Source organism: Capra hircus, chromosome 10 (assembly GCF_001704415.2).
Source record: "Capra hircus breed San Clemente chromosome 10, ASM170441v1, whole genome shotgun sequence".
Classification (NCBI taxonomy): Eukaryota; Metazoa; Chordata; class Mammalia; order Artiodactyla; family Bovidae; genus Capra; species Capra hircus.
In genome coordinates this window covers 46,865,017-46,880,591 of record NC_030817.1, presented here as the reverse complement: position 1 = coordinate 46,880,591, position 15,575 = coordinate 46,865,017, and the positions used below count along the sequence as shown (strand labels likewise).

The following is a 15,575-nucleotide window of genomic DNA, read 5'->3' as shown; positions in this document are numbered from 1 at the left end:
ATTAGGTAAGGTACTGTTTTCATTTCCGTAATGGTCAAGAGACTTCTACTCCACTCTTTAGGAGGAAGATACTTGTCTCTATCCCCTTACTGACTCCTTCAAAAGAGTGTCTTGTGACCATTCAGGCACAGCCTAGGACTTTAATGTCCTCCCTTAGTTGCATCAGTAGGTAGTGAATAAAGTTGTGGTCCTCCATGGTGCAGGATGGGGTTGGCTGTGTAGACCTAGTTCTTCCTGCTGGCATGCTCCAAAGTACCAAATTGATGGGGAATGGAGTGGTAAATCTATGAATCTATCTTTCTTAATTCTTTCAAGATTAAGTTTATCTTTCTCCCAATCCCTATACAGAACCAAAATGTAGACCCCAGGCTGCTCTTTGATTTCACCCACGCTTCCTTTGATACCTGATGCCATTAAGTTGGAAATATGAACAGTGTTTTTTGACTAATCCTAGCACAGAAATCGTGATCCACGGAGTATAGTACTTATTTTAGTATGACCTGTTTAAAGCACCTTGATTTTAAATTGTCAAGCCCAGCTTGTTGGGGGAGCCAAGTAAAATAAGGTTCTTCTCAGAATAAACATGCAAATTCCTTGAAACTAAATTCCTTCTCCCAAGAGTAAACACAGAACATGTTCTAAAGAGCACAACCCAATGAGCTCATAATATAGCGGTTAGACATAAATACCTCCAGCCAGGATCTTCTCTTCCAATTCTGCCATTTGCTTCTTATAGGCTTTCAAAGCTGCTTCTTTGAAAGAGGGACGAATCCTCTTTGGCTTTGTGACTTCCACTGGTTGTTCAGGGATGTTTTGGTTTTCATCTTCTTTCATTTCCATTTCAGTCGGTGCTTCATTTAAGGGTTCCAATGCCCTTTCACTAACCACATCATCTGCCTGTCCATCATAACCCTCATCTTGTGGGGTTTCATAAGGGGTTTCATATGAAGGGTGATCATACTCCAGCATTTGTTCATCTGTTTCAGTAACACTAGTCCTGTTTTCTAGCTTAGCAAGGACTTGTTCCATTACTTCAACATAATCTGTTTCATTATCAGCCACTGGTTCACTATAGTCCTCTTCATCCTCTGCTTTGTAATAATAAGGTTCTGTGTAGACATCAGAGTCAAGGGTTGTACTCGATTCATTTGCAGTTGATTGGGATAATGTCCGAAATCTCCCCATTAAGGAAGAGCCACTGTCCTCATACCCACTGAGACTCTGTGTGCTTTTGTTCCATACCACTTCCAAGGCTGACTTAGCTCTCTGTAGTGTAGATCCAAATTTTGGGAAGCTGAAAGCCTTATCGGAAAGGTCAATGCTTAATCGACTATGCCAAGATTTGGGTGGGGCATCCTCTGAATCATCACTTTGCAATTCACTTTGACTTCGATACATCATGGACAACTGGTTTTGGTTTTGGTACAGCTCATTAGAATTAGGTTCCTGATAAGAATTATACTGGCCAACCCACTGTCCCTGTGGCTCATTATCCAGCCCAGGGCATGGAGATGAGTTGTCATCTTGGGTTAAATCATAGCTCTCAGAGTCATCCTGAAGGTCACTGTGGCCCTTTCCCAAGTCTTCTAGGTCTTTATGGTAAACATCAAGTTGTTGATCAGATAGACTGTTTGTGTCATAGTCAAAAGCTTCCTGGGTAGATGAATCTAAACCTAAATCGGCTCCTTGCTCTTCTTGATTCCATTCTTTCCACGGAGAAAGATCTTCATGTAAAGAGAGCTGAGAACCACTGTAGTGGCTCCGGTCTCCAGATGCACACACCATGCCATTACTCACTCCACTGTCCACGGTTTCTGTGTTCTCAATTTCACTCTGCACTTGGACACCCTGAGGAGCCCCATTCAAACCCTGATCCTGAGGGCTGTCATACATGGTAGGGGTGCCCTCCTGTTTCCTCTGCCAAAGTTCCCGGTCTGAAGAAGACAGCAGGGAGCTTCCATTAGTTCTAGTGAAAAATTGATTTTCTGAAAAATCCTCTGAATAAGATTGACACAATTTGGAAAAATCAGATTCAGAACGGCTAAGTTTAGCAGTGAAAAAATCACTCTGTGAGTGCCAAAGAGGTGTCACATCTGCATAACAGGTTGTGGTTTGTTTGGCCAAGTTATCCGATTCTGGCAAATGTGAAGACATTTTATCATATTCTGATTTATTTGCAATTTTGCTGCTACTAGCAGTTTTATTCTTGGCTCTAGCATTGTGTGATTTTGAACTTGACTTGGAAGCACTTCCTTTTGTTGGAAACTCTGACTTGGAAAGCACAGCATAACTGTTTCTATTGAGGTCAGATGCCAGCTCTCCATCACTGTCATCAGGAGAGTGCCAACTGTTTTTCTTAAGTCTGGGCTCTGGAGTAGACAGCTTTATGTCCATGCTCTCATATGTCTGGGAGGATGGTAGCCCTCTTTCTTTTCTTTCTTTGATGTCATGAGTAAGAATATCTGTTGAGATTCCGATGCCTGTTCCTTTGAGTTTATAGGATTTTTTTAAGACTAAATCCCTTTGCTGAGGGGTTTCAAAGTACACAAGGATGGGTCGAGGCTTTGCATTGGGGCAATCCCTTTGGTGTCCTATCCTCTGAGCAAAGTCAATTTTAATAGCATTTGGTGCATCGGAAAAACCCATTTTATCTATTAGAATTTGGTACACCACACTCTCAATATATTCAAACCTTTCTTCGGGCACATTTAAAAATCTCAGGCTTGCCTTGCTTCCCACATGACCTAAGTGTTTAATATAATCATGGATGTCTCTAGTTTCCCGCCGAGACTGAACGAATCCTGTCCGCAGCTGCTCAATTTCATTTTGCACAACCTCCACGCTGCTGGAGATCTCATCAATGGAATGCTTGAGGGCATTGACATGCCCTCGGAGTTCAGAAAGTTCTGTTTCGATCTGACTTATTCCCTGAAGTTCCTTAAAGATCATTTCCATGACATCCTGCGTTTGGCTAATGCAGACAGAGGAACTGAATCCAGGCTCCAGGGCGTTGGTCTTTGGGTTTCGGGCAGTTCTGTCCAAAGATTTGCTTCTGATTCCCCAGGTTTTCTTCACTGTGCTCAACTCTGAATCTGAGGAGACACACTCTTGACTCTTTTTCCATTTCCTCAGTTTGCGTAAAGCTCCTAGCTTTAAGCTGTGCAGAGTGCGTTCCCCGTCGGAACTCCCCTCCGAGGGTGCCAGGCTGCTGGAGCTCTTCCTGTTGCGTCTGACGGGCATCGTGCGTGTCGACTGCGCCTGGTTTTCTGTACTGCTCCTTAGTTCACTGAGTGATTCTGAGTAGGAACTCTCAATGGAAGATAACTCCTGAAGGAGCTCCTCATGATCACTGTTGGTTACATGAATATTCTTCTGGAGGCCGTTGGCAATAGCTACTCGGTAACTGAATGTGGGGGAGAGAGAAAATTCTTTGTTAGCCTCCTCTTCTTCAGTGGATAAGTTGCGAGTAGATGAACACTTTGCAAGCTTCTTTACTCTGCTTTTCAAGGTGTTAGAAAATTTGGGGGTTTTGGTCTGGCCAGCAACAGGAAGGTCTTGATCTTTTTTTGGCTGATGATTCTCTTTTTTTTTGGTTGTATTTCCCAGTTTCTTTGTAAACATTCCTTTGCAAAGCTTATGGATGTAAGGTAAAATCAGGCTCTTGAAAAGATTAGCCACCATGGAGAGCAATTAGTGCAAGCTTTTCTGTCCCAGGGAAGTAAATAATGTATCAGGATGGAACTCTGTAAATCCAAGGCCAGCATCACTGTTCAGATGTTCTGTGAATCAGTGAAAATAGCAGGAAGGGCCGCTGTGGCTGCCACAGTGTCACTGTCCTGGGAAAACCAGAAGCCGGGCTCCGTTTATGAAAGACATTCATTCTCTCTTGGAGGAGGGGTTTCATGAGTCTCTCTCATTTCCATGTCACTTCAGGCAGTTCCTGAAAAAAGGAATTGCAAAGTGAATATCAGAATTCGATCCTAGATTTAGCCCATGGCTAACAGCTTTTAAACTATTCAAGATACACAGTGTGTGAAAAATTTCAGAGAAGGAAAGCAAAACCGATAACTGTGTTTAAATTATCCTTTCCTTTTCCTAAATCACTTATGGATAGACACAGTTAAAATATTAGTAAAGGTAATAGTGATTATTTAGAAAAGTTTGTAGAAGATGACAGGCAAATTTTAATAACTATTATATATTCACTATATGAGCTTATCATTTCCACTTGATATCTTTTCCTAAAATTACATTTACTTATATAAATATTACATTTCAATTTAAATATATTTGCCCCCACCTCAAACATTGAAAATTCACTGAATTAATATTATTCATGTATGTAAGATTTTTTTCTTATTCAAATAGTCTTACTTTTCTAGGTATTCAATGACTGATAATTTCTTAAATAATTATTAAAAAATCCAAGTAAGAAAATATTTCATAGGATGATGTATATACCAAGAGAAAATGCATCCTGTATAGACATGAACTTTGTCAGTGGAGTATCATGAATGGAAAAAAATAGACAATTATATAATATTTAGGCATATAATAACAACAAAAACACAATAGGAAAACCTTATATTTGAAAATAAGGATAATACATCTAAGTTCTTAGAGAATGTGGCTTGGAAAAGCAAAGCCACCCTAACCAACCAGTGCAGACTTGTGGCAGGTGGCAGGAAACCCATCCCTAGGGTTAAGATCATAACTGAAGATAAAGTGCCAAATCACAAAAAGAGATTGTACCACAAATAAAACATGTCTAAAGATAATAAAAAATTGGTTGGATATATAATTCATCCTATGATTTTGTGTTTTATAATGTAAATGACCACATAACTAGGTCATATTTGTGATAATTAGCTTCTCAAATTACGTGAAGATGACAACGACAGTTTACATTAATTTTGCTGGTTTACCAGCACTGTGCCTTGTATGTAATAGGTATTCACATATAATTTTGTTGACTTGAACTATTTCGTCACTGAAATATATCACAGAATAACAGTAATGACCAAAAATCTTTGTTGATATCAAACTATGGATTTGAGTAGATAAATGTTCTAATTCTTTAAAGAATACATCACAACCTGCACATTGTTTTAGGAGCCTAATGGCTCTTTATCAGCTCCCTCCATTTGGAAATCTGCCAATTTCACTTCACTAGGATTCTGCAGGGACTTGGGGAATACATTCTCTGGGCAGGAGCCAAGTTTCATAAGAGACAGGGCACTGCAATGTAAGAAGGAAGCAAAAAGATGGAAGACAGAGACTCTAAATCCATGTCTTCTGGACTTCATAAACAGTCAAAGTCAATTTTGCTTGTCTGAAACAATTTGTCATTCATTCAGAATTACATGCCAGGACCTGTTTTCTACTAATAAAAATGTCAAGAAATTAATTTCTGAATTCGATTCAAAAAACATTTATTGTACCCCTATGCAACCTCTCCTGTGGGGACAAAAAAAGACATATTGGAAAGTTAAGTAGCAGTAGAGTAGATAAATTATTTTAAAGCCAACTTCAGTAAAATAAATTGTTCTACTAATCACTCTGCTGAAGATCCTGGGTTTCCCAAACCTTGAAACAAATACCTGATTTTTGTTTAGATGAAAGCAGCAATTTTGTCAATGCCTCTAATATTTTCATGAAATTGTGTTTAGACTTCCTGACCTGTGTTACTAGTTCAGAGCTATTGTTCTAGACAATAATGGTTGGAACAATTTTGAACAGGAAAATGTAACCTGCAATGATGCCCTGCTTCAAAATGCAAACCTGAGGGTATGTGGACACAGTTACACAGATGAACTCACTTGTTCTGTATTCTAACCACATGGAATAACTTGTTATTCACTACAGGCTCTACTCTCTTTCACACTTCAATAACTTTTCTGTTGTCTCGACCTAGAATATCATTCATGTCTAGCCCTCCTTGTCTGTAAAAATTGTGTTTCAGCTTTAGAATCATTTGTTCAGTGAAGACTTCACTGACCACCCACACCGAGCTTTTCTCTCTCTTTGCCACACTCTCCCGCAAGCCAGTGCATAAGCAATACATATTCTTCCCTACTGTACTCTCATTCCTGTTTCCATCCCCTGGACTATGTCCTATTTAATGATAAGAATATGACTTGTCCAGTTTCAAATATCCTGAACCCAGCATACATAAAAACATTCAATAAATAGTTATTGAAGAATTGGTCCAAAAGGTACAATGTTTCAGCCATGCAAGTTGAATAAGCCCTGAAGACCTACTGTACATCACAGTGCCTTTAGTTAATAATACTGCATACCCAAAATTTTGCTAAGAGGGTAGATCTTGTTTTCATAACACAATCTTGGTGATGGTTTCACAGAGGCATACTTATCTCCAAACTCACAGAAAGTTAGAAATTAACCTGCATTTCAGTCACTTATTAAACATCATCAGCTGGTTGTCCAAATATAAACTCCATCCAACACCTAGTCATTTTCTTGAATGATTAGTCTCAATTTAATATCATATCCTAATTATTGACTTCCCCAAGACATATACCCAGGAATCATTCTAGATTCAATATGATCCCTCCTATTTCCATACCCTATATATGTTCACTCACGCCACTAGCGATGCCTCAGTGCTGAACTCCACAATTTCTCATCTGGACTACTACGATTGTATCCTATATGGTCTTCCTAACTCTAAGTTGGCTCTCCTCTCAAATCAACCTTTCTTAAAACTAATACATTTAAAAGATATAAATCCTTCCACTTAAATCACTGTCTCAGTAGTTTCATGTCCTGTCACTTCCAGAGCACGCCTGCCTAAGACACACTGAAATAGTAACAGTTCTGTGATCATTGTATTGTTGCCTCACCAATGTGCCTTTGTCCATGCTGTTCCTTTTGGCTTCGTTTCTTTCCCATCGCCTCTATCCCTACATCTTATTCATGAATGTCTCTAAGGCAACTAAACATCTTAGATCCAGCAGGGATTAGCATTACCTTGTTTGACCTCCTTTAGACTCCACCACTTCCTCCTCTGTGCTCCCACAATGCTTTGAATGCACATTTGTTATGGTAATTCTTTGAATATAACAGCTATTTGTGTGAAATATTTATGTGTCTATATCTAAAATGTGATTTGAGGGGGCAGGGGCTGTGATTTATTTAACTTTAAATATTCAAATTGCTTGATATATATTAGACTTACAATATTTGTTGGGCAAATAAATAAATACATGCACAAATGAATGAATGAACAAGTAACAAGCCCATAAATTTGAAGATGGATTATAAAGACTCCAAGAAGCCTGAACTAGCTAAACTTGGCCTTAAATGATCTAGATAAAGAAAATCAGCATCTGCAGAAGGTAGGTATCATAAACATTCACATCATGTTAAAAATGAAGAAGCACTCACCTTGGAGAGAGATGGGAACTAAAGGAGGATGGGTCTGCATGGACAAAATGTGAACAGAATGTGGAAATCTCTGAAACTTGGGTGCAGAAGCTCCATTTGATGAGGGGGCACTAATGGTTTTTGGTTTTCAGCACAGCTTCTGGATGAGGCATATTATCCATATAAGCATGAGAAAGTCACTTCTATACTGCCTTCACTTGTACATTTTTTCTCTTTTTTTTATTCCATATTATCTTTTATTTTTTATTGGAGTATAGTTGCTTTACAATATTGTTAGTTTCTCCAAAATATACACAGTTCATGCAGTGCAATATAAAAAAAAAATAAAACAGCAAACAACCCAACCAAAAAAATGGATGGAAGACTTAAACAGACATTTGTCCAAGGAAGACATACAGATGGCCAAGAGGCACATGAAAAGATGCTCAACATCACTAATTTTAAGAGAAATACAAATCAACACTACAATGAGGTATTACCTCACATCAGAGTAGCCATCATCAAAAAGTCTACAAACAATAATTGCTGGAGAGGACATGAAGAAAAGGGAACCACTTGTACACTGACTAAACTGGGACAAAAATAGTATCTCCTCATGGGATAATTGTAATGAGTTAACACATGTAAAGTTCTTAGAAGGTGCAGAGCCCAGTACCTATAAGTTACCATTAGAACTAAGAAGGATGTTGAAAAGATGAAAGAAGTATTCACAGAAGATTCATCATGTGGTATCTGTTGTGAAAAGTAAGGTAGATAGAAGTGGGAGGCAACCTAGGAATCCTACTCAGTTGGAGGATGACATGAAAAACAAACAAAGGAAAAAATACTATAAAGAAGCAATTGGAGGGGAAATAGAGAATGCTTTATATCTACATGGTCCAGAGGCAAATTTCCAATACAGAAATCTTACCTTCCCAGTTACTGGGTTCTCAGTCTCTTACAATTTCATTTCAAAGCCATAGCCACCTTAACAAGGTTTGTCATTGTTGTTTTGTCACTAAGTCACATTTAACAGTTTTTGTGACCCCATGGACTGTAACCCGCTAGGCTCCTCTGTCCATGGGATTTCCCAGGCAAGAATACTGGAGTGGGTTGCCATTTCCTTCTCCAGGGGATCTTCTTGACCCAGAAATCCATCTCACATCTCCTGTATTGCAGACAGATTCTTTATCACTGGGAAGCCTCTAATGAGGCTGATGAGTCTCAAATCTCACCTGCAGAACTTCCTTCAGGCAAGTGGCCAGGATAGAGAAGGAGGCTAACATTTAATGAGCACCTATTATGTTTTAGAAACTTGTGTGTGTGTGTTAGTTGCTCATTCATGTCCAACTCTTTGAGACCACAAGGACTGTAGTTTACCAGGCTATAGTCTGTCTATGGAATTCTCCAGGTAAGAATACTGGTAGTGGGTTGCTATTCTTTTCTCCAGGGGGCCTTTGCAACCCAGGGATCACACCTGGGTCTCCTGCATTGCAGGCAGATTCTTTACCATCTGAGCTTCCAGGGAAGCCCTCCAGAAACTGAAACTATCCCAAATAATCCTCAAAGAAACTCTCTAAAGACATTATTATGCCCATTTTAGAGATGAGGAAACAAGAGGTTCAAAGAGATTAAGAGACACAGCCAAAATTACACAGCTAGTGAGCAGCACCATGTTATCCTCTCTCTCAATAGCTTCCACCAGAGCTTTATGAAAAACAACTAAGGCAAAAAGATATTTTGGTCTTTAGACCTGGGGTCAATGAAGCTATCAGCTGCATACAAAGTGAATGTTACCAGTGGTAATGGTCACAAGTCCTAAAATGCACCACATACAAACCCACAGATCTACTCTCTTCTCTAAAGTTCTATTAAAAAAAATGTTAGTAGCCCAGATTAGGATAAAATCAAAGTCAGTAAAAGATACGTGGGAGGAGAAGGGGTTGAGGAGGGGTGGGGAGACCAGTCTATCATCATATGCGCCATATGATACTTAACTACCTGAATTCAAAATCTCATATTTACCCTGCAGTTGTATTACCTTTCAGAGAAGGCAATGGCATCCCACTCCAGTACTCTTTAATTACGTACATGTGTGCCTGCTAAGTCACTTCAGTCATGTATGACTCTGTGCAACCCTATACACTGTAGCCTGCCAGATTCTTCGGTCCAAGGCGTTCTCCAGGCAAGAATATTAGAGCGGGTTGCCATGCAACCCTCCTGCAGGGGATCTTTCCGGCCCAGTGACTGAACCATGTCTCCTGAGGCTCCTGCATTGGCAGGCAGGTTTCTTACCACTAGCACCACCTGGGAAGCGCTTTCACTGTACACTCACACAAGTGGTGCTACTGGGGAAGAACCTGCCTGCCAGTGCAGGAGAGATAAGAGATACACGTTCGACCCCTAGGTCGGAAAAATACCCTGGAGGAGGAAAAGGCAACTTTCTCCAGTATGCTTGCCTGGAGAATCCCCTGGACAGAGGATCCTGGTGGGCTACAGCCCATAGGGTTGCACAGAGTCAGACACGACTGAAGAGGCTTCGCATGCATGCACATTGTTCTCATTAATGATGTTTGGGGGTAGGTGTAAAGGTTTCGGCAGGAAATCTTTGAGAGAGATTAAACGGCTAGGCTATCTTATGAGACACTTTAGTAGTAATATTTATTACTTTTACTATGTGCCAAGCACTGTGTACATAATTTTCTAAAATTTACCTCACTTCATTTTAATCCCATAATAATTGGGTAAAATTAGTATTATTATTTCCCAGAAAAGGGAGCTGAGGTTTAGAGTTTTCAAGGAAACTTGACTTAGTACATGCAATTCATAAGCAACACAGACTTGACTCCAGGCCTCAGATTTGGACTGAGAATGTATCAACTCCAAACTGAATATGAGGGTCTGATGGGGATTAAAATATTTTTGCCAGTGTGTTAACAAGTCCATTTTGTGAAAAAACTATTTAGCATGACCTCAACAGTAGGTATCCTTGTGGGCTAAAAGAGCTAATGAACCTTTGAACAGTCAGCAATTTATTGCTAAATCATTACCAAAATTAAGTTAAAGTCTTTTATTAACAATTCTAAGTTCCTTATCAAATGCAATAAAATAGGTGACCTGGGTATCTGAATGCTAACTTGCAAGGGAGAGAAGAGAAAGAGGATGATCTGAGAAAGAGGCCCTACCAGGTTGCCTCCCCAAGTTCTACCCTTTCTATTTCAGCATGACTCCTCTCTCAGTCCCTGACTCTGAATTGAATCCCCACCTTTGGCCTAGGAACCTCATGGCTTGCCAGTTGAGTTTCTGACCTTGTGTTTATTACTATCTGCTTAATCCCTGCTACCAGCCCAATAGGGAAATCTCTTCACTGCTCTTTTGTTGGCATTGATTTTGTGTTAAGCACACAGGACCCTGTTAGGATGATCATTAATCCCGCACCAGAAGAGAGCAAGAAAGCCTCTGTTTCTCATTACAGCACCTCAACAGTAAATATCCTGTACTGTCTGATTGCTGGTTTAAACAACATTTTCCAAGAATAACTCAAAGAGAAATATATGAACACAGTTCACCAAATATCTGTTCAACAGTAAATTCTTGGCGATTTGAAAACCAGCTGGCTGGAAGTTACTTCCTATGAGGTAGGAAGGAAGATGGGCTGTTGCAGAGACAGAGCAAAACCTAACCACGTGCAGGGGCAGGTCATCAGAGCCAGAAGGCCCAGTGGAAAGTAGCTCTGACCTATGTGCTGACCACACAGCTCGATGAGCAGGACCCTTAAAGCACGGCAAAGTAACAAGCCAGGGTAGCTGGAGGTGGAAGGGAAAGCTAGCCACACCGTTAGCCACAAGGAGCTGATGGGAGGGAACAGCAGTGTAGCTGGGACAAGGCAGGTGATAAGAAAATAAAAAGATTAGGCTTTAAAAAGGCTCCCTTAGAATGTCTTTATTGGATTTACACCTGTCTGATATATCTTTAATTTTTGTTGTTTTTGTTAATTTTTTAAATTGGCTTGTAGTTGCTTTACAATGTTGTGTTAGTTTCTGCTGCACAATGAAGTGAATCAGCTATACATACATCCCCTCCCTCCTGGACTTCCCTGCTCCCTATCTCACTTATCTAGGTCACCATAGAGCACTAAGCTGGGCTTCCTGCGCCAAAGAAGTCATACAGATGACCAGGAGGCACATGAAAAGATGCTCAACGTAACTAATCATTCAGTTCAGTTCGGTTACTCAGGCATGTCCGACTCTTCGCGACCCCATGAATCACAGCACACCAGGCCTCCCTGTCCATCACCAACTCCCAGAGTTCATTCAAACTCATGTCCATCGAGTCAGTGATGCCATCCAGCCATCTCATCCTCTGTTGTCCCCTCTTCCTCCTGCCCCCAATCCCTCCCAGCATCAGAGTCATTTCCAATGAGTCAACTCTTTGCATGAGGTGGCCAAAGTACTGGAGTTTCAGCTTCAGCATCAGCCCTTCCAAGGAACACCAAGGACTGATCTTTAGGATGGACTGGTTGGATCTCCTTGCAGTCCAAGGGACTCTCAAGAGTCTTCTCCAACACCACAGCTCAAAAGCGTCAATTCTCTGGCGCTCTGCTTTCTTTACAGTCCAACTCTCACATCCATATATGACCACTGGAAAAACCATAGCCTTGACTAGACGGACCTTTGTTGGCAAAGTAATGTCTCTGCTTTTCAATATGCTATCTAGGTTGGTCATAACTTTCCTTCCAAGGAGTAAGCATCTTTTAATTTCATGGCTGCAGTCACTGTGGTTTAGAAGTCCACAATGACATCTAGTACCAATCATTCTATAAGCAGTTTGGAATCTACGAAATACTTTTCTGTGTATCAACTCATAATCTTCTTGATGACCTTGTGAGGATATTATCCACAGTGTATGGGTATGGATAGCGAGTCTCATAGATGCCAAAGTATTGCCTGCATCTCTAGACTCCAGACTTGGTCCCTTCACTATATAAATGTACATTCTCCTTACTCCAGACATTTAATATTATGATAGCTTACAGGCCTCCTAAAGTAATATCATCTACCACTCCAAACCATCCCTTGAACTAATTTCCATCTTATCTTCCTTAAATATAGGTTTCCCTCTTATTCTCTGGGTACAGATTATTTCATATCCTCTACTCCAGGCCTCTTCATGGTGCCATAGATACACTAGTTTATTCCTCCATTGTCTCTCTCTTTTTAAAATTTTTATTGGAGTATAGTTGCTGTATAATGTTGTGTTAGTTTCTACAATACAGCAAAGTGAAATCAGCTTTATGTGTACATATATCCCCTGTTTTTTGATTTCCTTCCCCTTTAGGTGACCACAGAGAATTGAGAAGAGTTCCCTGTGCTATACACTTGGTTCTCAGCCATCTATTTTATAACATATTAACAATCGTGTATGTTTGTCAATCTCAATCTCTCAATTCATCACACCTCCCCCCTTTAGTATCCATTATGTTTGTTCTCTACATCTGTGTCTCCAATTTTGCTTTGTAAGTAAGATCTTCTGTATTATTCTGGTCCTCCAGCTAATCTGGCCTTAATCATTTGAAAGACAGATCAAGAACTAATTATTTTCATAATAGTTTTTTTTATTTCTCTTTTTCATATATTCTGAATCATGATCTTTAGTCTTTCATTATTCTTCTAAGCTATTTATCAAATACCTCTTGTACATGTTTTTTCCATTTTCAAAATGCTTATTAAATGCCATACTCTGTCAACTCCTTTGTAGAGATTACTACATTAATGTTTGTTTATAATATCTGCAGTGGGTACTGTTATTGATCCCCATTCTACAGATGAAGAAACTGAGAACCCAAGTAACTGGCCCAAGGACACACAGCTGGGAAGTGACACAGGTAGAAATGCAATCCACACTGACCGGCTTCAGAGTCCTTTCTCATAAAACACTAAGATCTACTTCCCAAGAGAACCAACCCTAAGGAAAAAAGTGGTCACCTATGTAATACATTTGAAGAACTCTTGCCTCAAGAAGCTATGTTACTTTTACTTTAGATTTGGTCCTTGTTGAAATGCAAATCTCACCAAGGGGCTCTTAGGTTTTAAGGCATGTAAGTCACTTTGTGTCTTGGTGTAAAAGGTTTATGAATACATTCCTCAAGAGCAGGAGGGAAAAGCAGAGAGCACACATGAGATTGGGGAGAATTTCCCACCAAAGGAGACAAGTAGCAGAAAAGGGCAGATATGAGCCACTAGGCAGCCTTGAATAAGCCTGGCCCACTGACTGTCTTGGCCATGGTCTGGCCCTGTTCTCAGCTACAGATTTCTCCTCTGGAGAGTAAGTCTTGGCAACTTTTTTTTTTTTTTCCTAGTCTTCGTAACTTCTGCCCACTGATGTGGACAGCAGGCAGAGCACAGATACACGGGTTACAGATGAGCAACTTAGAATGATGTCATTCCAGAGACATATTGCTTTAGTTTACCTGGATTATATCCTCTGATTCCACCACCACCTCTTTTTTCCCCCAACTAAAGCAGACATAGAAACTCAATGAATTTAACTGATCAAAGCTGAGCCTCTTTGGTTGAATTAAAGAAGCAGTGCTGGAGGCTCACTTTACCTGCTGCTTCCACACTAGCTACCGCCCGTACAGACCCTCTACAGGTACAGGGCTTGGGGAGTACAGTTCAAACAGCACTAATCCTCAAATTGTGCACAACATGAAATGAAAACATAAAAGGGTCAAAACCCTTGCCTGAGTTCAAACAGCAGAGCTGGAACAAAAATACAGGTCTCCTGCCCCAGCTTCATTGCTGTTCCTGCCTGTGCTGCACTGCCTTCTTCTAAGGCAATCCATCCAAGGATTTGGCATCTTCCTACCATGGCAACATTCTCAGAAGCAGCAATCCAAATCCATCTTTAAGTGATTTGACTTTGACCTTGATTCTCTATGGTCAACATCGGTAATTTTCTGGAGCTAGAAAGTCTTTTGATATTAAGAGAGCTTTCTGTAAGAAAATCTTATGAGCACTTTCATCATGTACTGGAATTCTTACTAGACACATAAGCTGTATAAAGGAAGGTCACTGAGAAAAAACACCATCCTGGAGCAAAAGTTGCCACCAATTCTAATGTTTCCCATGTCTCTGTCCTACTAGGTTGCTTGGAGACACATTACCAGCCTAGTGACCTGTGATAAGGCAGGAGCCCAAGTCCCTGTGAGAACAAATTACATGTCCCCACCTGAGCTTCCCAAGCACTTTTTTGCCGTTTTCATCCTAATAGAAAATGATTACTCTGTCTTCAGTATTTTAAAATAATTAATCCTTAAATCCTCATAAGGTAAAATATTATTCTTATTCTAAAAACAGGCTTCCCTGGCAGTTCAGTCAGTAAAGAATCTTCCTGCAATGCAGGAGACCTGGGTTTAATCCCTAGGTTGGGAAGATCTCCTGGAGGAGGACATGGCAACCCACTCCAATGTTCTTGCCTAGAGAATCCCCATGGACAGAGGAGCCTGGCATGCTACAGTCCATGGAGTAGCAAAGAGTCGGACACAACAGAGCAACTAAGCACACATATTCTAAAAAGAAGAAAACTGAGACTCAGAGACCCTACGTAAGTTACTTATGACTTACTCAAGTGATGGGAGTAGAATTTAAATATTAGTGTGGCTCCCAAACCGTACACAGCACACTGTTCACATAAGATGACCACAGTTCTATCAGGGAGCACTTCTATCTTTGGTGAATAGAAGGCATATTCCATTTGGTGCCCAGCTGAGCTCCAACATATACTATTTGTTACATTAGGGGAGGGGCATGGGACGGAGGCTTAAGCCAGACCAGATGGTCTACTGTGAATCCTGGCTCTCTGTATACAGGGAGCAAACTGCTTAACCTCTCTGTTCCTAAGTTTCCTTGTCTGACAAATGAGATAATAACAGTACCAACTTCTTCATATTGCTGTAAGAATTAAATAAGAGATCATGAGAGGAGTGCCTGGAACCACAGAAGTACTCAAAAATGTTAGATATTATTTATGTTTTTAATAAATAACAATAAGCTTGTGAGCTGATCAGATCTTTCTTCTATTCCTACACCCTTTCTGACTATAAGACAAAAAAGAGAGTCCTAATGTAACACGGCTCCTCTTTTGCATCCATTCAGACTAGAGAAAACTGCCGAATGTTTTTCAAGAGA

The 15,575-nt window shown here is 40.3% G+C and overlaps 1 protein-coding gene across 1 annotated transcript in view; it reads right to left on the bottom strand.

Moving 5' to 3' along the window:
• Positions 1-15,575, bottom strand: part of UNC13C (unc-13 homolog C) — a 678,662-nt gene that overhangs the window by 655,951 nt on the left and 7,136 nt on the right. Inside the window, exon 4 of the mRNA XM_005685753.3 lies at positions 690-3,940. Coding sequence (XP_005685810.2) covers positions 690-3,681 — 2,992 coding nt within the window. The 5' untranslated portion in view covers positions 3,682-3,940. The remainder of the gene's footprint in view (positions 1-689; positions 3,941-15,575) is intronic.